Source organism: Malurus melanocephalus, unplaced genomic scaffold (genome assembly GCF_030028575.1).
Source record: "Malurus melanocephalus ecotype Western Australia unplaced genomic scaffold, MMel_1.1 scaffold_166, whole genome shotgun sequence".
Lineage (NCBI taxonomy): Eukaryota > Metazoa > Chordata > Aves > Passeriformes > Maluridae > Malurus > Malurus melanocephalus.
In genome coordinates, this window is record NW_026623398.1 from 50,528 (window position 1) to 71,905 (window position 21,378).

A 21,378-nucleotide genomic window follows, 5' to 3' on the forward strand; every position below is an offset into this window, starting at 1 on the left:
AAAAAAAGAAGTACAACTTCTTTTTCTAGTCTTTTTGCTGGACTGACTAAAGCCTGAGCTCTAAAAAAAAAAAAAAAAAATCACTGAAGGTCTGATAAAGCTTCAGAGATTACAGGCCAGGCTCCGATTCATCTTGTGTTACTTGAATCTCACAGAGTTGTCCCCCTGCTTTGTGGAGAGACTCAGCTATCTCCAGAGTGTTAGTACTTAGCYGGTGATAAAATAAATTAAATGATATGTAGACATCAATACAGGTATTTATTTCCACCAAGATTAACAACTATCTTTCCAGTTCTAACACAAATATACATATTTCCCTTTTCACTTACGCACAGACACCATTAGTATGTGTTTTAAAAATCAAATGGCTGCTTTGCTTTACCGCAAAGCATTGGCATCACTGCTTTGGAAGCAGTTAGGAATGGTYTGGAGTTAGCACTTGCTATGCCCAGGTAACAAGAGCGGCAGGATACATAAGATGTCTTTGGTATGTGTAAGTCCTACATGCACACTTTTGTTCTYTATCTTGTACTGACTCACTGCAGACTGAGCCCATAAAAGCAAACAGCAGTTAGTGCTCCCATCATTCCCCCTGTAGCACTGAGCCAGCAGCCTATCCTAGGGTACAGTTTCCTAGAAATCCCACATGTTCTCTATGGGAAGCACTGAGAAGGCCAGAATTGGTTCTCAATCTCAAGTCCACAGCAGCTGCACCTTGTGTGTGCCAGCACATCCCACGGAGAGGATCTCACTGACACATGCCATTCAATTCCTGTGAAATGGCTGGAAGCTGAGAATTGCACTGCTCTGATCCCTTTAAACTGGATTTAAGTCTCATAYACAAACAATTTGGCTGAGCTGATCACACAATGAGCTCAGAAAGATGAGCATTCTCTCAGCACCTTTCAGCTTTGGTGGTGCTGCTCCAGAACACAGCTACAGAAGATGTTCTCCCACAGCAYTGAACTGGTTTTGTTTTTTTGTTTTTTTTCTGTAGAAGGATGTGCAGGAACAGACAAATGCTCACTGTAATCAAAATGCATCTTCTGYTGGTGGCTGGACTCTGACTCCTTTGCAGAGCAGAACTAAACCAGATTATGGGCCTACTTTCTTTTCTCTATAATGTGATATAAATCATACTTTTTTATAAATTGAGTTAAACTCATCTTCAAAGAGCTGTACCACTTTCAGTGAAATCAATCAGTTTTACATTTTCTAACAGGACTACATAAGGTCCCATTTTCCCCCGTACAGCCTCTGTGCCTAATTTATGGAAGCTGACAAAATGAAGATTCACTGTGAACATAAGTAAGCTTAGATTGACTTATTTCCTCTGGGTTGTTTTGGTGGGTTTTTTTTTTTCTTTTTTTCCCCCCGTTAAGAGCTCTAAAACAGCAGTGATTTAAAACAGTTGTGAAAAGTAAGTCAACTGCATAGACATTGTTCCCTAAAAACTCTGTTGGTGGCACATCATTATTTTGTTACTCWGAAAACAGTTTTATTAATTCTATTAGTTACTATTGTTAAAACAGTCTTTAATATGTCTTCAGATCTTACATTCACAACAAAAGAAAAAGAAGAAACAGAATCTGCTTTTTCTCCTTAGAAATCATCAGAACATTTAAATGGATTTAACAGAGGTAGGTCCATATTCTATTTCATAGCGAACAATGCCAAAAAACAACTTTTAAACAGGAAAAAAACAATGTGTCAAAAAACGTATCTACAGAAGAGTATTTACCCTTCACCAATAAGAGTCCTCAGATCTGGTAAATTTGGATACCAGTCCAATAAAAAACCTTTTAAAGGCAAAAATAAATTTAAAAAAATAAYGGGCCTCCCACTGACTTTGATCAGTCTCTCAGTGAGTGACTGCAAAGRAGAATTTAGACTGTTAAGCCACTCTCTCCTCTGACATCAGTAGGAAGCAAATGAGCATAGGACAACAGAAGTGTGGCACTGAGACATGGCATCACTGAAATTACACAGCCTCAATTAGCACATAAYTTCAGATTATGTTTAATGAATGCCCCTTCCTCAGTACTTTTCCTCCTCTGCAATATTGCACCACATTTTTTTTATCTGCTTCTATAAAGAAGTTGAATCTACTAAGAGTTAAATTTTTAAAAAGTTCATTATAAAAATTTGCTGTATAAAAATGCCAAATCCCATAAGCCTTATATACAAAATGCATCACTTTTATGAAAATAACTGGACCCAATTATATAACAAATAATTTTTATACAAAAAGGTACAAGATTGCATTCAAATAAATGCAAATAAGTAAAAAACCCCGTCAAAATGTCTCATTCATGGAAGATCTACTTCTTTTAAATGTACAGATATATAAACCAGTATGAAATGGTCTCATGGTGGCCACCATTTCCTGGGAACACGCACTGCTCAGAGAGTATTTCCGYAGTCACCGGTGAGYGCTGTACTTGGCAGACCAGTCAACRCGCCCGTGGATCGGCTCTGCTGCTGGTGGGAGAGGCATCAACCTTGGCGAGCTTTTGGTAGGTGAACTGAACGATGGCCATCCAAGAAGGGGTCTGACTGATGTCAGAGGAGCAAAATCTAAAGGACAAAAAATTCTGTGATACAAAGATTCARTGAAAGCTGTCCACACTGAACAATATCTGGGTGCAGGTCCAGCTCCTTATTTCTTCAGGAAATAACCCTACTTTTTTAACAGAGTTTGCTAACATCAAACAATAGTGTTTCTAAAACCTTAGCAGACAAAGAGTATTTACATCGCTGATTTGACAAATGTGAATTCTGTGCCTGCTGTCACACCAGCCTCTTGCTCCTTCTGAAATATGCTGTAGACCAATCCACATATTTAATAAACAAAAGTAAACATCAACCAAATCATTCTCTGTAAGAAGTTCTGCAAGGTTACAAACAATACTTGCAGTCAGTCATAYAGTGATAAATAAAATAAAGCAAAGATAAGTAGTTCAGTGCTGCATACATACAGCATTACTGGAGTACTGACCAAGAGAACTCTGGTACTGTACTTACCAGAAGGTGGTTCCACAACTGGTGCTAACTGAACCCTTTGCCCAGCAGAACCTACTYCCTTCTTCAGAAACGAAGGGACGTAAGCACTCGTTAGACTGCTTGATCCTATGGGCCCTGAAAGAAATGGCAAGGAACACCTGAACACAATGAAGTTCCCATCTTATCAACAGATGACAAAGGTGTGCCCTGAAAGGTCATGTTGAAGACCAATCCTGGGCATGGACTGATCAAAACAAGAACTTCACTGTAGACACTAGAAATCCACAGCTCCTATTTATACACCTGCATTCAGGAGATTGTCAGCATCAGACTGCATTACAGATGAGTGGAAAACAGGTAAAAACTGTACCAGTCAGGGAGAATTCTCCCCAACATCCCAGCTTTTCCAAGGTTTCTCAAAGCTCCCAAAATTTAGCATTTCAGTTGGAATTATTTTGTTTAACTTTCAGCAACTGTGTGCTAAGAATATATTGACTCTTGATTTCTATGMAGGCAATCTGGGGCTTTGGTGCTACACAAAGCTCTTATTGAAGCCAGTGAGAGCAAAACTTAAACTGGTACAGATTCACACTTCAAATTTTGAAAGCCAGCTATAAAACTTGTCACTTTGATGAGCAGGAACACATCTGACAGACCTGTAGGACAAGCCACAGAAATGCAACAAAACAGTCTAGAGCTGTCGCACACATGGACACCAAACAAGGTATCATTCACAGACCAGAGCCATCAAACATGTGCCTATGCTGTACTAGAATGATGGCAAAGCCTGTTGTGGGAAATGATGGTAATAAATAAAAATGAGAAAAATCTAATGACAACCTATGCTGCTACAAAAGAAGCAAAAGCTTGTAGAAGAGCCAGGAAGGAGACATGCTATGTGTATAAAGGTTCAATTTTACCAGCTTCCTCCTATGACAGCCATTTGTGCACCAGGTGGGCTAAAATAATTTGAAAATATGACTTAAAAAAACTGGAGAGGGAAACTGAAAGCAAGATTAAGCATTTCAGGCTGAACAGACCTAAGCCATCCAGCTTTCTATGCATGGGGTACTACAGACTTSTGTGGATTCATCAGAAGAAATTACCATTTCAGATTCAGTTTAAGGCAGTCTCCCAAAGAACAGTGCTCGTAACTGATTTTAACACAAAGAAAAGGCAGGGTAGCAGGTATATTTGGAGCTGACAATATTCTGGAAATGGGTTACTCCAAAATACACCATTGGATAATTGCAGAGACTTCACTTATTATCATTTCTCAGAGTCTTAAGCACAGCTTCTTACCTGAATTCATCCTGTTGGTAGTACTTCCTCCTAAACTGGAAGTTTTCCCAGACAAACCAGAACTGGGCCAGGGATTGGATGGAACAGACTCTTTGTCTGAAGTGGAGACTATGCTATTCCTTGTGCTTATTCCTATAAGGCAAAAATGCAAAGATAACTTCACTACAATTCCCGCTGCCACACAGGCTTGCATTCATTCCACCTGATGCAGAGTCTTAGAGAAGATGTCTGGTTCAACTTAACCAAAWCCTTCTCCCTCTCAGTAACTCTATGGGTCACTCCCCATCCTCTCATCATACAGGAATGCTGTATCTAGCCACAGGCTCTAATCCTGCAGAATCACAATGCAAGTAGTTCCACTAGCAACAATGGCTAATTATATCACAGGAYAGGACCCTTAAATCAAGGCCATAAATATTCTCAAATCACTGAARGTGAACCTTGCCATGTAAATGGAATCTATGCTTCCYATAAAAGCCTAATRGGGACAAGATAACCWGAGAACCAATAATGACAATTCCATTTCTCATAGTACCGTATTCTYTGGTGTCTTTACTGAAACCACAGTTTGCAGTACAGYTCAGACRTCACCTACTACTTGTATTTAGTTTAGATCCCATATTTCAGCAGGATGCTTAACAYTCAAGGATGTGCTCACAATTTATAAGGCTAAAGTAAGCTTGGGATAAACATCAATGTGTTTTACTACCTCCTCTACTAAAACAAGTTTTAGCTATGAAAACTTTACCTAAGTAAGACAATTTGAAAGTCAATTGTTTCAGGAAAAAAAAGACTGAATTTACTGTCACAATACCTTCTAGTTTACTCAATTAATTTTGAAGTATTAATACTACAAGTGAATAAACAGCTAACACTACCTTTTTTAACAGAAATTGTKAGGAAGAATACACTTATATTCAGCTCATTTTAAATACTGGCAGACATGGTGTCTGCCTCCTGTACTTCATTCTGCCCCAGCACTGGTCTCACTATAGCAGAGGTTATCATGAAAATAGGCACGTAATTCTCTATAGAGACACGGACCTGTTAAGTAAAGTTAAGTAAAACTCCAAACTACAGCAAARCATATTCCCACTAGTTAGCCTATTGTTCATGTATTATAAATTMATGAGGTAAACAAATGGCACTTTTCTTTTCCAGTCTAGAAGACCAGTCYTACACTTTAAAAAGACAGGAATAGTTTGGCACATCTACAGACATTTTCTAACTCATTTCCAGGTATAAGAGTATCSATTGGGAGGAAGAMGTACYAASAATCCCTYRCCCTTGTTTGTAAGYAGCACTTCCCAGCTSCTARACTGCTAAAATGTAGTTTGTGTCATGGCCATCTACATTAGCAAAGCCCTTTCTCTTCTCATGTTCTTCAAGCAGTAGCCCCCCTCCAAAAGCTCAAAGGATAATAGCTGACRTACCAATGACTATTTCATGCTGCTYTTRGARTTGYAGRAAGAAAAGGAAAGTATTTTTTACTAACCAGGTCGATACCTAGAATGATTTAAGTAGTGTTGCTTTGCTGCAGAAACTCGCAATGTGGGAGTGTCCTGCCGTGAAAAGGTTGCATGGGAAGTTTGTGCAGTGCTGCCAGAGCCTACAGGATCTGAAGGCTTTAGGTCCAAAATGCTTTCAAATCTGTAATTAAAAAATTGGTACACAGTCCAATTCTGATAGCATATGTTTATTCACAGTTGGCTTTCTCACCTCCTTCCCACCTCCAACAACAGTTTCCTTATACTGTGTTTGCTATACTATAAACACACAGACAACAGGGAATATTATCAACCCGAAGTCATACAAGTGCCCCTGAAAATCAGATCTGCACTTCTAGTTCCCGTATATACAGCTTTTAAAGTTTTTATAAATCACTCTGTTRCCTYTTGGTTGGTCTTAKAATTATAAGGCAGACACAGTTAAGGGGATAAAAGGGTTTTACCTCAGKATTTTAATAGGACCCTAGGTGCACAACTTTCCAAAATTGGGAACATGCCRAGATGCACCCCCATGTATAACATGTATACAATTTYCAATGACCTCGCAAATTAGCATATTTAGCTARAATTCCCCAATAAGAAACTTAACAAATGAAGTAATGTCCCCCTATTCTAAAGAACTAYCCCCCAGATGAGGCTGGAGCCCAGTTTACACAGTATGTTCTAGAGAGAAGGCTTCAGTCAGTAGCTTTCTCTCTTCTGTATACCATCCAAGGAAACTGCTGCTTWGAGTTGTCCAAAACAGTTTACATGCATGGAGAATGTTAAAATGGTCCACATGTAATATAGAAAGTATATACTAAAAGATTAACTTGGGGAGACTTAAGTCAAGTATCATTTTCAGTGGGAAAAAAGAATACCAAATTATATAGACATATATTTCTAGACAGAAAGCAAGCAATATGATGACCAGTATTACTAAGAAAGAGGAAAAGATCGAAGAAATAGACCAAATAACACATGCACATTAAAAAACCCCTACCTRCAAAGAGTTTCATCATTCTGCCTCTTCTTGTTTTTCAAGTCCATTCTCATGATGGAAGAGCTGAAATCAAGGTCTTCCAAGTCATCCCAGTCTTCAGAACTCTTCAGTGTCCTGGGAAGATGCCCCCATCTTCGCCTAGGTTTTGGTTTAAGCTCACCTTTTATATTCTCCGACCCAGCAGATATTTTCTGTTACAAGATTGTAAAGAAACAAACCCACATGCTTAGACCATGAACCAGGTGACAGGAAAAAAGAGGATTTTTTTTCTTCTATCCCAAAGAGTAATAGTGGCAGCAGAGCTGTAATAACACAATCTTCATCTTCCATTAAACGTGCTAAGAACACAATCTGTAGCCTGCCGACATTATTATACATCTTCTACATTTCACCCTGTGAGAAAGTGTATTGAACTAACAAAATAATTTTTTTAGGTCTCAATTCCAATTCTATTCATGTTTCAGTATGCACCTCACAAAGAATTAGCTTAGGCTCAATTTTTATTTCTAGACCCATTTTGAGAGTATAAAACTGCATGAACACTTGTTTCCACAAGCATGCATCTACAGACTTTTAAAGTTTTTTTCTCTTGCAGGACAGCACAGATACAAATTTGTGTCTTTTCAGTCATTCAGGCTCAGCAGTACATTTCAACATTGCATGACACTGGCCAGTACAGACCCTACTTAACACTGACCCTGTAGCAGCAGCATTTGCAGTGTCTGCTCTCATCATTTATCTTATGAATCCAGTCTCCTCGTTAGTCAACAGAAAGGGTAGGTTCTTATGCTGGAAGAAKAATCTCTTGGTTTCCACGTGCAGTATAGTCAATAAATTGGATGCCTTAAATGCATAAGGCAACAGCCTCCTTTTGCGCATTTCAATATTGTTTAGCTTAATACTTTTCTCTCTGGCATGAATCCCATTAATATTTTGTATGYTTACATCTTTTTACTCATATAAAATCAGTCTCATCCTCCAAGTGGTGCTTTACAACAAAGGGAAGCACAAAATGGCTCTAAAATGAGAATTTGACTTGCTTGTTTTACAACAACTGGATCTAGATTTCAATAGAGTAACTTCCAGTTTCTAGCAGAAAGTTATAACCATTTTTTATTTCCAATCACTGTCCTTTTAGTAAAGTACAAGAACCTTGAAAGAAAACAAGAAAAAAAAAASCACAAGGAAAAAAATCAGGCAATATATCAGAAAACTCATCTTATGCTAGATGGACCTTTACCTGCTGAGAAACTTTATTGTGAATTGCAGGCAGAAGAACCTGGTTAGACTTGTCCTGCTGTAAGTAGTTACTGTGCTCASCCCCAGAGTTGTCTGTCTTACATGCATACACCACGTGCTGAGAAGACTGGCTTTGTTGAAAAGGCCTTGACGAAATTCGGGCATGAAGTTTTGGAGGGGGCTGTGCTGGAGGGACAGGCTTAATATGCAGAGATGGTTTATTATGCAGTTCCTTTTGTTTTCCCAGTTCCRAAATGCCCAGGGCATGCCCAACCTGGAAGTATGAGTAACGAAGTGCCTAAAAAGTAATAAAGATATTAGGCTTAGAAAATCAAAGCTTTTCATTTACCCCAGTTCTGYGTGTCAGCATAAATTTAATTTCCTTTCTTTCTGGAATAGGCAACAGCAGAAAACCCATTTCTCATCACTAGATTCTAGTGAGCACATWCCACTTCAAAAAAATTCTGCAATAGTAGAGAAGTTTTAAGAGATACTGAGTTACCAAAACTTCTGTGGACTAATACAAAAGGAAAAGGTTCTGCGGAAGTAAGATTTTTAACCAGGTATATGGCATCTAAAGGCAKGTTTCAGTACATGCTGTCTCTTCGTGTGTGTGTGCACGTGCAAATACTCCCGTCACAGATTCAGCCAGCAAAATTCAATGACCCCAAGAGATATCCCATCTCTTCCGCCCTCCATTTCCAAAACAGAATTAACTGAAAGAAATACACCCCTTATGAAAATTAACCTCTACCTTTTCTGACAGACAAGTTAGCAAAAGTACTTTTACCTTGCCTTAGAAGAAATTAAGTAGTTGTCAGTAAAGGCAGTTAATCTGCCTATCTTACTGTTTCCAGCATACTCATCTTCCCTTCCCAAAGACATCTTACTGCAAAAAGCTTCTAAAAGCTCARAATCCTCACTCTATTTGTACTTTACTGTAAAACGTTTGTTAATGCTCTTAATACTGTTACMGTCAGTAGTTTTTTGTTTTTCATTACCTTTSAGAGTTCTTAAYCTATTTCACTTTCTAACTGTTTTAATTAGATGTAAAGCTTTTTATTGTGATTTGTACTGAAGATCTAACTGAATGGCAGACGTTCAGCTGTGGCCCTTGAAGCCAAGTCAGACTTGTACCCAGAATCACATCTGTTTTCCAAAAGGTGCCCTTCTCATTTAATTAGTCAAGTACTATCCAAGCAGCAGCAACTACATCTATACGTGCAATACTGATGACTTGGGCAATGCTTATGTACAGAATTTTGGGACATATCTGCAATGCRCTTGAGCTGAGGCTGCCCTGTAAAAGCTAGCCTTATCCAGGCAACACTGGGCTGGATGAACAGAGCAGCAAACTGACAGCTGCTTGAAAGGCCAGGCCCAAAGGGGCCATCAGGGGAACAAAGTCTTGGCTGGAGGCCTGGAAGTATCAGTGTTCCTCAGAGGTCAATATTGGGGCAATACTATTCAACACCTCTATTAACGATGTTGATGGTTGTGCAGAGTGCACCATCAGGAATTCTGCTGAGGACACAGCTTGAAGGAAAGGCTGACACACCAGATGGTGTGCTGCCATCCTGTGGGACTTGGGCAGGCTGGTGAAATGGACTGACAGAAACCTCATGAAGTTAACAAGGGTAAATACCAAGTCCTGCACCTGGAAAGCAATACCCACATGCATCAGTAATATGCTGGGGTCAACCACATGGAAAGCAGCTTTGCAGGAAAGGACCTGGTAGACACCAAGTTGAACATGGATGGGCTACCACATACACCCTTGCTGAAAACAAGACTAACTCCTGGGCTACAYGGGCAGGAGCATTGCCAGCAGGTCRAGAGTGGTGATCCTTCCCCTCTGCTCAGCACGTGAGGCCATGCCTGGACTGCTATGTCCTGTTTTGGCCTCCCCAACAGAAGAGAGAGATGGACATAACAGAGAACCCAGCTAAGGGCTACAAAGGCGATTAAGGGACTGAAGCACCTGACATATGAGTACAGAGAGAGAGCTGGGACTGCTCAGCCTGGAACAGAGAAGGTCAAGAGGATCTTGTCAAAGTATGCAAAAAATAAAAGGGAATGTGCTAAGAAGATGAAGCGAGTCTCTTTTCAGGGATACCCAGTGACAGCAGGCACGAACTGAAATGTTCAGAGGAAGCTCCCTCAGAACATCAAGAAACTCTGAGAGTAACTGAGCACTAGCACAGGTTGCCTAGGTCAAAGCAGTTGAACCAGATTCCAGTCATTCTGTGGCACACAGCAATGAAAGAACAGCATCACAGCCTTCAGCCATACATCCTACCTTCACTCTGCTGCTATTCAAAGTGACTGGATTACACTCAGCAGGAGTGAATTTACAGGTGCTGCAGTCACACCTTTGATCACTGAGCATACACACCAAGCAGCTGATGTTTCATGCAAAAGATTGATTACTCTCTCTTAATTACCATTCGTTGTCTTGCAAATTGTTCTTGGAGTCTCTTCTTCTCCCTTTTAAGAACTGTACCCCAGAGCAACTGCTAAATGACTGTTTTTTGCAGTAAAATAATCACAAGCAGATGTGAGAAGAAAAAAACAAAATCAAACCTGACTAGCTGTTGGCCGCTTTTTGGGGTCCCACTGCAACATGTCTCTCATGAGCTGTACTGCTTCACTGCTAGCATTAGGTATCAGAGTTTTTAGGTTGTTAGGTACACACTGAGGCCAGCGAAAATTCATGGAAGCTGAAAGTTGGTAGCCTTCAGGCCAGTCGTTCTGGAAGAATGAGATTTCCAAACACAAAAAAAAGTTCAGCTGTAAAGTATCAGTGCCTAAGCACACTGGCATATATTTTCCTACCAGGACTTAATAGACTGCATCCARCTTTACTGACTATATTGAAAATTTCACTAAAAATCTGCCCCTCAAACCTCTGGTGAGAAGTGAGTCTTGCAGTGAGTCTGACAGACTCAAGGGCACAAATGGAATCAGGAAATAGGAATCTTACCATCATTCCAATTAACAGCCTCTTAAACCATAGGTTTATATGCAATGTACAACAGAAAATTGAATTCCCACCKAATAAAATCACAGTCTAAGGACTTCTTTTGCTGTTCAGGGGGCTATTTCTCTTTCTCTGTATGTCAGCTTTTATAGCATACTTACATAAAGCTTACTGCACAGAAAATAAGTTTTAATTTAGTTTGTTATATCTGAGATCAATATCATAAATTAGCAGCAAGCAAGAAAATTTATTCTTTTTGCATGTTTGTATTACATGCCATTGTGTATTGTAGAATAGCTCTAGGATTATTGCAATGCAGAATATCACTTCAGTTACCTTTTTTGGGGTCCCTAAGACTTGGCAAATTTTGAATATAGTATCAATTTCACTGGCGCCTGGGAAGAGAGGCCTCAGCGTGTAAACTTCTGCCATTATGCAACCAACAGCCCAAATATCTATTGGAGAACTATAGCTSGTGGACCTGAGAAGGACTTCAGGAGCCCTGTACCTGTAAAGGAAAGAAAAAAAAACCCAAAAATCAACACAATTCAAGCATACACGAAATCACTCACCTCTTCATTCTTTGCTATTAAGAGCAAACATACTTTAAAAAGCTCCTCTCCTCTCCTATACATAGACTTTTCTTTTTTTGATTAAGACTACATAAGCTTCTGTAAACTCTTATACCTTCCTGACAAGCAGCAACCCTAGCATGTTTCCACCTGCCTTACCACACTCCCTCTCTGCTTTCTGTGCTGCTTCTATCTGTAAATTGTCTTGCACTAACTGAAGCTTTTCAAATTACACCAAKCTTAAACAAAAGTTTCGTGAAGAGGAAGCATCAAAAGTGGTATCACAATCAGCACAAACTCAGTTCTGTACTACTTTGAAGTGMTGACTGCAAGTTCCTGCAATTGAGTACTAGCACTTACCATCTTGTGGATACATAATCAGTGTAAGGAGGTCGAGATCGGATTTCTCGGGCTAAGCCAAAGTCTGCAATTTTCACAAGTTCTGGTCCCATGCAAAGCAGGTTTTCAGGTTTCAGGTCCCTGTGAAAGAACCCTGAAATTCAAATGAAATACTGATTTGGACTACAATAGTTCAGCTTTAGTTCCTAGCATTGAAGCTGGAATAGCACCACACAGACATCCAAGTCTGATCAGCCAGTCAGACTGTGAAAAACAGTATACAYAAGTTGGGTATCTTGTAGCAATTCAGATCATTCAGTCAGAGAGCTCCTTTTCAAGTGACRCTTCTCTAACATAAAAAATTTACACCATTTTTATTCTAATGGGAAAYTGTCAAATGAAGATATAATTACATAAAATGTTACTTTAAACAGAATAKAAATTAAAACAAGGGTTTTTTTTGCACTTTGAACTTATTTTAAAATCTGAGAACATTATCTGCAAGCACTCAGCTACTCATCCTGTAAGAGGCTTTCTGTATTTTTTTAGTGCTCTCTGCATACAGCAAAAACCCATCATGAATGAATGTTTGGCAAGAGCTTTTTCAATACAAACGAGAGAAGAGAGCTGGAGTATCACTGCCTATTCTCKCTGATATTTGCTTCCACCATTAGCCTGGAAATCTTGTCCTTRAGCATCTTTCTTGCAGGTGTCTGAAACCACTGTTCCTATATACAGCTCCCTCTGTAGGGCCTTACTGGAGCTCTCCGAGCTCCTTTTCACACTCCMACATGCTTACTTTTTCCATGGCTTTGAATGTGTTCCTGCAGAGAATGGACTAAACATTCCCATAAGATGTGTCTTCATTGTYCAATACAACTAGATTAACTTTTGTTTATTAGACTGATGTGTAAAAGCATTGAAGTTACATAGTGCTGTAGGCATCTACTAACCAGGAGATTGCATCCTTCCTAGGGATGCTGAGTTCATGCTCTGGTGCCAGCTTGAGCTACTGCCTCTTTATGGAAGGTACCAGGCAGAGCAATCAAGGCTGTTCTTAGGACTTTAGTACAATCACTTCTGCATTCYGCTGTCCAGACATGCACCAATAGAATGCTTGTGAGGCAATTTATTTCATGACAAATATGTAAAAAGAGCAATCCACTGTGTACTCACATATAAAAAGTGRGTTTGGATGGACAAAGAATGTAAAAGGTTTACTTGACAAGCATTTCTACGTCATATAGGAGCATAACAGAGAAATACAGAGAGGGAAGAAGAGTTCTTAYGGTTTTTCTTCCAAAACTGTTCGTAGATTCTTAGGACACAGATCCTTACACTGTGAGTCACAATACCATCACAATGATCCTGTCGACTTTGCCAAACATTTCCAGGCGTTTTTAACTACAAAGTTGCAACAACTTGGCAAAAATCTAAGTGTCTAGTGTGGGAGGAGGTCAGTGAAAAAGACAGTTGGTTTTGACATAGATCTGTTCATTCTTCACAGGTATAGTAAGTTAAATAGCAATAAAAGCTGTTCTGAAAGGCTGTRATCYATYTGACAATATCAAAAAAGGTGACTTMCATTTCTGCAAATSAACAATTATTTTTCCATTTTTACATATTATGTATGTCACTGATYGTAATTTATAGTTTGGTTTCAGATGAGTATCCAAGCCCCATGAGAAGACTGAATAAAGTTATCAGCTTGAAATGTTTTGCAAAACATAGTTAAATGTGTCCTTCAAGTGAACTGTAATAATGCTGGTCCAACAAGCTTTTGCTTCCAGGACTTTGGCCACTGAYGTTACCTCTCTTCTGAAAACCCAGAGAGCTGCCCAGCAACAGACCCTACAGTGTACCTCGCAGGCAGAATTGCAGAGGTCAGCAAAACATGGTGAGGAAGCCATCAYTAAAATGAGGTGTTTATTTTGAGATTTTTTTTTTAGTAACTAAATGGGTATTGTTACTACTGGCTGGTACATYGCTTTAGCTTTTATCATTATTGTAAAAATTAGCTGGAAGGCCATGCAACAAAAGCTGTTTGTTGTTCAGACTTTAATACTTTAAATGTATCTTATACAGAATGTGTGTTTTATTCGGGTATCTGTGTGTACCTTGAGAAGAGAGTARTTTCGTCTTTATTCTCAGTCTCAGGAGACCTCTTAATCTATCAAGAAATGTGTCCATTAACATCAACGAGTTTGAGAGTGGCCAGCTACCAGACTGAGAAAGCGGTAACTACAGAAAAGGAACACAGCAAACCTCCAGATTGAAGTATTATACTGAAGTATAAAAGACAGGTATTTTCAGTAATCTGAGTCTCTCATATAGTGCCATTCTTTTGGTCATTCCTTGTACTAAAGTTAGTAATGTAATTACTAACGTATTCATCAAAAACTTATGYAAACACAATCTGGCTCTAATTCAGAATGTTTATAGCTAAAAGGTAACCTACCATGCTTATGAATAAATGCAAGCCCTTGCAGGATCTGGTACATAATATTCCTAACTGTGGACTCAGGGAACAGTTTGTTTCTGTGAAATAAAAGGGAAGAAATAAATATTAATGATTAAATTCACACATTAGCTTATGCTAATGAACCAAAGATAAAAGAAGGCAATGACAATAAAACAACTAGTCAGCTTTTCGTATTTGCCTACTTTCTTTTCTTAGCTACAGAASAAATTCTTATTTCCTTTACAGTCCCTTCAAGCAAAACTGGTAATTTAACAAGGAATTAAGTAAATAAATCACATTCTTAAAGGTTTGATTTACACAATGTCTAACAAGTCCCAGGCCTAGCTGAACTGTAGAGAATATGATGCACAGCATACTTTTAAGGGCATCTGGCCTTTTTGTTTTCATAATAAAGTAGGATATCAAGCATTTCTAAGAAATTCCTAAAGATAATTGGTTTCTATTATAGACTTGAACCATTTCCTTAAAGTTCATTATYCCACATAATTAAAAAATCAGCATCCATATACATGTGCCCAATTAAGTTAGAGCTGTTCTACACCTGTGCATGCATACTAAGTGCTTTTATGATTAAAAAGGTACTTTATGTAGCATTCACATAGGTGTACTCTAACAATAACCCTACTTCGTTAAATTAAGGAAGATTATTGTCATCTGCCAGGCTGATAMTATGGTCCATAGAGAGAAACAATTCAAAGCAGAGAATTTCACCTGCATTTATCCTCTGGTGGATGTTATTATGGCCTGAAGGCTAAAACTAAGACTTTATTAATGCTTCACCAAATATTAAAAAGCTAGATTTTATTCACAATGCTGACAAATGAAACAAGCAGGTTTTGGTCATGTCAGCTCAAATTGCAAGGAAAAATAATTCCTGGAAGCAATCCAGAATTTGACACCTCTTGATTACTGTTTCAACTACTTTTTATTTATTCATTTATTTGAGGAARCCATAAAATAAGAGGTGGTGATACCACTGTCTTTTTAAAAAACACAGTTGAAGTACTTATAGGAATCAGAAGTTCTAGATCCAATGCCTCCCCAGTGTGAGGGATGTTACAAGTCCACAGTTCCTACCTCTCAAAAGAACACCTACTCTCTGGGAAGAGACATCAGAAACCCTCACTAGACTGGCTGGATATGCTCAAAAGTGACAGCCACAGCTCCTACTGCAGCCTGCAGCTTTAACCTATAGAAATCTAGACTAAACAAATGATCCGAAGTCCTTTGAACCGTTATAAGGGTGTTAAAAACACATCACACACGTAATTAATTTATATCAGGAATGAGTGATGCTGTTACATACCTCTCTTTCATTAACTGATAAAGATTTTCCTTCATGTATTCAAACACAAAATACAGATGATCATTTTCCCTAATAACTTCTTTCAGCTTTACTACATTGGCATGGTTTAATTTCTTCAAAGACTAGAAACAGAAAATACAAATAGCAATTTACAAGGTTCTTAATATAGTGCAAAAGAAAAAAAAACACCAACTTATTTCACTATTGCAGAAGAATTACTTCAAAAACACTTCTGTATCTTAAATAATCAGACAGCTCTGAGAACAAAGGCTAGATCTCCAAGTATTACCAGATACATRTACAGTCTATGCAGCAATTTAATGTGCTTGAGAGTCCAAAGCCAGCTATTTGCTATCACTATAAGCACCAAAACAACWGCATTTTCTCTGTAACTTTCTAATGGCACAATTCACATTCTTCTTGCACCTGCACTGGCAACAGACARGTTGAGAGCTAAGACTAAAAACAACCCTGGAAAGTCTTCCATGGTATCGTGGATAAACCTTTGTAGGCAACTAAGCTTGTTCGGCCCTCCAAGTGGAATAGAGAAAATAAACAGAAGGGCAGAAAGTGAGACAGCTTGGGCTGAGATACAGAGTTTAATGTGTAAAGCAAAAGCCAAGCATGGGAGSAAAGCAAAATAAGGAATTAATTCACAGCTTCCCATGAGCAGGCAGGTGTTCAGCCACCTCCAGCACAGCAGGGCTCCATCACGTGTAGTGGTTACTTGGGAAATCAAACGCCACCACTCTGAAGGTCTCCCAGCTTCCTCATCCTTGCCTCAGCTTTTGTTGCTCAGCAATGTCACATAGGATGCSCCTYTGATCAGCTGGGGTCAGYTCTCCTGGCTGTGTCCCCTCCCAGCCTTCTGCCCACCTCCAGCCAACTCACTGACACAGAAGCATGAAAAACAGAAGGTCTGAGGCTGTGAAAGCCCTGTTCAGCAGTAACYAAAACATGCCTGTRTTGTCAAGACTGTTTTGGTCAGAWATSCAAAACACAGACCCACTGAAGCTGCTACGAGAAAAATTAACCCCCAGCCAAAATTAGCATACTTGAGTCTTCCCTCTCTTTTCTTTCTAGATTTTCAATGTATTCAACATTGATTTTTACGTGGTTTTCTGCAYGTTTTCAGTGCTGACTATAAATTAAGGAGGTCATTAAAGCATACCCCTCAATATTTGWTAGCATCAAAATTCATGCTAAATGTCTACCCCCAAGCCAACTATAGAGAAACAACRGCATGTACAAAAATTAATGCTGCAYAAAGGGCATGTGTTTTCAAGCTCTGAAAACTAAATAYCAATCAACTCCACGTGTTGTGACAGCAAAGCTCTCACTCACACATCCCTCACTGCAAGGAGGAAGCAGCTTTCCACAACCAAATGATTTTTTGTAAGACTATAACATTTCACTAAGCTTTTTATAAGACAACAGACACTCCCTTCCAATGCAGAGTCAGGAAACAGAACTGTAATGTCATATGCTACAGCTCACATTGGGAGAATTTTTTTACAGAAGAGTTGTAAAGAATTTGATGTCACCCCAAAATGTGACAGTGATCATCTAATTTAAAGTCAATCATTGAACAAAACAAGTACCTTAACCTCTCGAAGGTTCATGCATTCCTCCCAGGAATAAAACTTCCTCTTCATTCTACAAAAGTAGAAGGGAAAATAATGACTAATGCATTGAAAACATCAGCTGTWCCTAGAACCAGAAGTCTCACTTCATCTTAACAATTCAGTTCTTCCCTTACAATATGTCAAAGATGTCCTTTGTCAAAAAACTTTACATCTTTAGACAGTGTACACTCATACAGAATTACTAGAATACATACTCAAAYAGAACTACACTCAAAAAATATTTACTATTACATTCCTTTGTATTTTTCTGTGTATGTATTTGGCTGAAAAAAATTCAGAGCCTTTAACAAGCCAGGGTTTGCTATTTTTCTTTCTGGTATAACAATGTGGTGGMGTAGAGTCTAACTGTAAAAAGAACAAGGGTAGTTTTGACAGTTATGAACAACTCAGGGAAAGGTTCTGAAACAATTCAAATGAAGAGCCAGTCACTGCACTRGGTCTTCAATTTTATCATATTCTCCTTGCTCCTCTTTGTATTTTGATTTTTCTGCAATTTTAGTATCTTGATATCTTGCCACATTTTCCTTTGTCCACTGCTCACCATATTTCTCCTTCCCCTGAAAAGTGCATCTATTATGCCAACTGCTTTTTGAATCCTGCTTTCACCTTCAAGCTTATTAGCAACTCTGCTCAAACAGAAACAAACTGCGTGACAGTTTTCTCTTAAGCCAGAATATGACTCAGAACACAATATTTGCACATAACATATGGTCCTGTGTGTTCATATACATTTTGACTATCACTCAGTTCTCTGAGATGTAACTCTRTGCTTTAGGACCAGTAGGATGAAGGCTCACACATACCTGCACACAGAAGATCACAGATTAAAACTTACAAAAATACTCAACTGTATAGAGTCTGAATTTCAGAGGCAGTAAGGCACTCTCGGAAGATCGGAACCTTTGCCTTTAATGATAATTCAGTATTACTTATTGTAGCAAGTTTCCWGTTTGAAATCAGTTCATACAATTAGAGTAGTTTAAGAACTACCAGCTCTTCATGTCATGAAGGGGCCTGGATTTTATTTTTTAAGCAGTGTTTTTGCAGTTACTGTCTTGTGCACTCAGCCACCAGGCCACTTCTGCTCTTAATAAAGGACCAGCATTAACATGTAAGCTCAGAATACTTCTGGCTTGTTCTGATTTCTCTGAGTTTCTCCCATATTGCAAATCGAAAAYCAAAGGTACCTCTAGGAAGGTCTGATATAGGCAATATACCCTCAGCACAGGGGATTCAGAAAGTTGATAAAGCCAGTTATTGACTGCTCATACAAAATAGCATTGTACTGAAAGCTCTTTCGACAAGTCTGTCCCTGCATCATGGTCAGTATTTCACAAAGGTGTCTGCAATGCTTAACAGCTGTCTCTTACCATAGCTAGGACAAACAAGCCATTTACAAATTAAGGTCATTGCTGAAGCAGCAGAAAAAAATCTAGTGATTTTCTCAAGGAATTTCAAGAAACACTTAAACTGAAAAGACCAATAGGCAATAGCACAAAAGATACAGATAATGGGTGATGAGATCAATTGCATTAATTATCATTACAGTATGAATATTACATTGAAAATTAGACTATGAGATATATGCTCCATGTAATGCAGCAGTGAAATGGCTGTAGATTCCAAAGCAGCCTTGCAGAACACTCTAAGTAATACATAAAACACATTTGACTGCACACAGCAGCAGAGTGCTGTTATGATAAGCCTATATATGTCACCCTCTTTATCTCCTGCTGAGGCTTTGGAAGATAGAAGGAACTTGAGTTTGTTCAATTGCTGCTCAATACAACTCCATATAAAAAAGCTACATAGAATGTAAAGCACTCAAACCAGCATGACCAAGTTGATACGGACCTAGGAAGGAAAAAAACTAGATGATCCATTGTTAAGTAACATATAAAAACACTTACTTTTTAATGGCTATTAGCTCTCCAGATTCAATGCTTCTCCCTAGGAGAACAGAGCCGTAGGTCCCATCACCAAGCTGTCTGATAGTTTTGTACCTATTCATGATGAGGATACCTTAGCTGCAAGCACATTTCAGTCCTTAGTGTTTCTTGTGTTTTTTCTCCTCCGAGTGTAACCAGATCTTTCTGTGGCAGCATAAATAYAGAGCACTCAGGACAGTGTGAACAGTTGCAGGAATCATGTTTTCAAGACTTAGCCTTTGGTCTGAAAGCACAGAACATAATCCATTTGATTTCTGTACCCTTCTGAGATYGCTTGTTTGCAGATTCCACTTTCCTCCAAGAGGTCACTCTTTGTCAGCCATACACAAACACTGGTCTTGGTCTCTCACCAGAAAGGGCCAGCCTGTATCTGGATGTAAATGGGTTTGTTCCCCAAAGCCACTCAACAACTAAAGCTAAAGGTACCTTACAGCAAACTTGCAGGCAGCCTTAATGGGAGACACTCGCTAAAGGCAGGGGATAAAGTCTGAAAGAGAGTTAAAAAAGTAAGAAGTGTGCAGGAGCACCCTTGCCTCATATTCAATAACCACAGAAGAACTAAGGATGTATAATACTACTAGCAATAATCACCAATGGCTGGACAGATTGTTTGTCTTAAATCTCTTGAACASATGAAGTGATGAACCTAATTGCCTATTCCTTACTGAGGACCCTAAGTTAAGTACCTCTCCTTTCCACAGCCACCGATTTTCACAAAACTTGAATCAAATATCTTTGTGATTCCAGCTCTGGTGTCAAATGAGATCAAAACAGACTAAYTGAAATACTTTTAAGGAATAAAAGTGAGCAGGGAGCAAAAAAAAATACCCAAAAAACCTTAAACAAAACACCCCAAACAAAACCAACAAAAAACAAAAAAACAACACCCTACACCTAAATCCAAAAACAAACCAGCCAACCCCACAATACCCCCCCAACCAACCAAAAAACTTCCCCAAAACCCAAATCAGTCAGAAAATACGAATTTCAGTGAGGAATGCACGTTAAAAATCATGCCAGGATGCAGAAAAGTTAACAGAGCTCCTACGGAGGCACAAATCCACCTGTATGAAAACTCATGACCAAAACCTAAATAAAATCTTCTCTGGCTAACTCAATCAGCACCATTTCTTGTTGAACTTAATAGGGAAGCTGTTTTTAAAAATCTACTTCACTTGGCCTTCAGACTGTTTTGCCTGAGTCCCACCGCAATCACTGAAAAGAGCATGAGCCTSTGACACGTAGTCTGAAGACCTACAAAATGTATAATCTAATCTGAAAGCACAATGTACACAAATTCACGTCAGTGGATGCAAATATAAACTGCAAAAATATCTTGAATTAAAAACAGTGTTAATAATAAAGAGTAAAAAGTAAACCCYTTATTCTTACCATATTGTAACATCATGTTCAGTTTTTCCCCGCAGAAATCAACCAGTAAARCGCCTTTAACAGCAAACCAAGTTCAATGTAGCGACACTACTTCCTGACTAAATACAACTCAAACCTACTATTTCGCTCATGAACTCTTTAAATACSTATCCACTCCTGTCTGAAGGGCTGAAGCGCCCAGAACTGAAAGCGAAACTGGCTCACTCTGCCACAGCTGAGAAACGCAGACAGTAAACAATCAGCATGCGCCTTTTCAAACTCGTCCTGCGTTCTAGCAATAACCCGAAGGTATTACTAGCAGAAAGCACTGAGAAAGGCGGGGTTCAAAGCCGTGGGTGTCCATGGGTGCGGTGYGGTCCCAGCGGCTGCCCCGTTTGTTAGAGAGTGCTCTGGGGGTGCCCCATGAGCTGCACATCAAGGCAGGGACAGCTGCGATGGCGGGTGTGCCGCTCAGGCCAGGTCCCGGCTCCCGCCCGGCTTCCGCGCTGCGGCGGCGCCCGATCCCAGCCTCGGCCCCGGCACACGCGAGTGCCCCCACTCCGGTTCCTCGCTGTACGGGAACGCGGTCCCCCGCCCCGCTATGCCCATGCCCGTGCCCGTGCCGGTGCCCAGCGGGACTCACCGCGGACACGTCTCCCCGCTCCGGCCCGGCCTGCGGAGAGGCCCGGAATGGCGGCG

The 21,378-nt window shown here is 39.5% G+C and overlaps 1 protein-coding gene across 5 annotated transcripts in view; it reads right to left on the reverse strand.

Annotated features, from left to right (window-relative positions):
• Positions 1-68: 68 nt before the first annotated feature.
• The window catches only part of CILK1 (ciliogenesis associated kinase 1), a 23,468-nt gene continuing 2,158 nt past the window's right edge, over positions 69-21,378 (reverse strand). Inside the window, exons 1-14 of one of the 5 annotated variants that reach the window (XM_057372197.1) lie at positions 21,323-21,378; positions 19,270-19,531; positions 17,315-17,369; positions 15,714-15,835; positions 14,384-14,463; positions 11,947-12,079; positions 11,351-11,522; positions 10,618-10,785; positions 8,036-8,332; positions 6,796-6,986; positions 5,801-5,955; positions 4,306-4,437; positions 3,025-3,138; positions 69-2,577 (exon numbers count right to left, since the gene is read on the reverse strand). In XM_057372197.1, coding sequence (XP_057228180.1) covers positions 2,423-2,577; positions 3,025-3,138; positions 4,306-4,437; positions 5,801-5,955; positions 6,796-6,986; positions 8,036-8,332; positions 10,618-10,785; positions 11,351-11,522; positions 11,947-12,079; positions 14,384-14,463; positions 15,714-15,835; positions 17,315-17,369; positions 19,270-19,370 — 1,875 coding nt within the window. In that variant the 5' untranslated portion in view covers positions 19,371-19,531; positions 21,323-21,378 and the 3' untranslated portion in view covers positions 69-2,422. Of the gene's footprint in view, positions 2,578-3,024; positions 3,139-4,305; positions 4,438-5,800; positions 5,956-6,795; positions 6,987-8,035; positions 8,333-10,617; positions 10,786-11,350; positions 11,523-11,946; positions 12,080-14,383; positions 14,464-15,713; positions 15,836-17,314; positions 17,370-19,269; positions 19,532-20,700; positions 21,233-21,322 lie in introns of those variants that run through there. The other 4 variants (XM_057372200.1, XM_057372198.1, XM_057372196.1 and 1 more) reach the window with 4 other exon arrangements.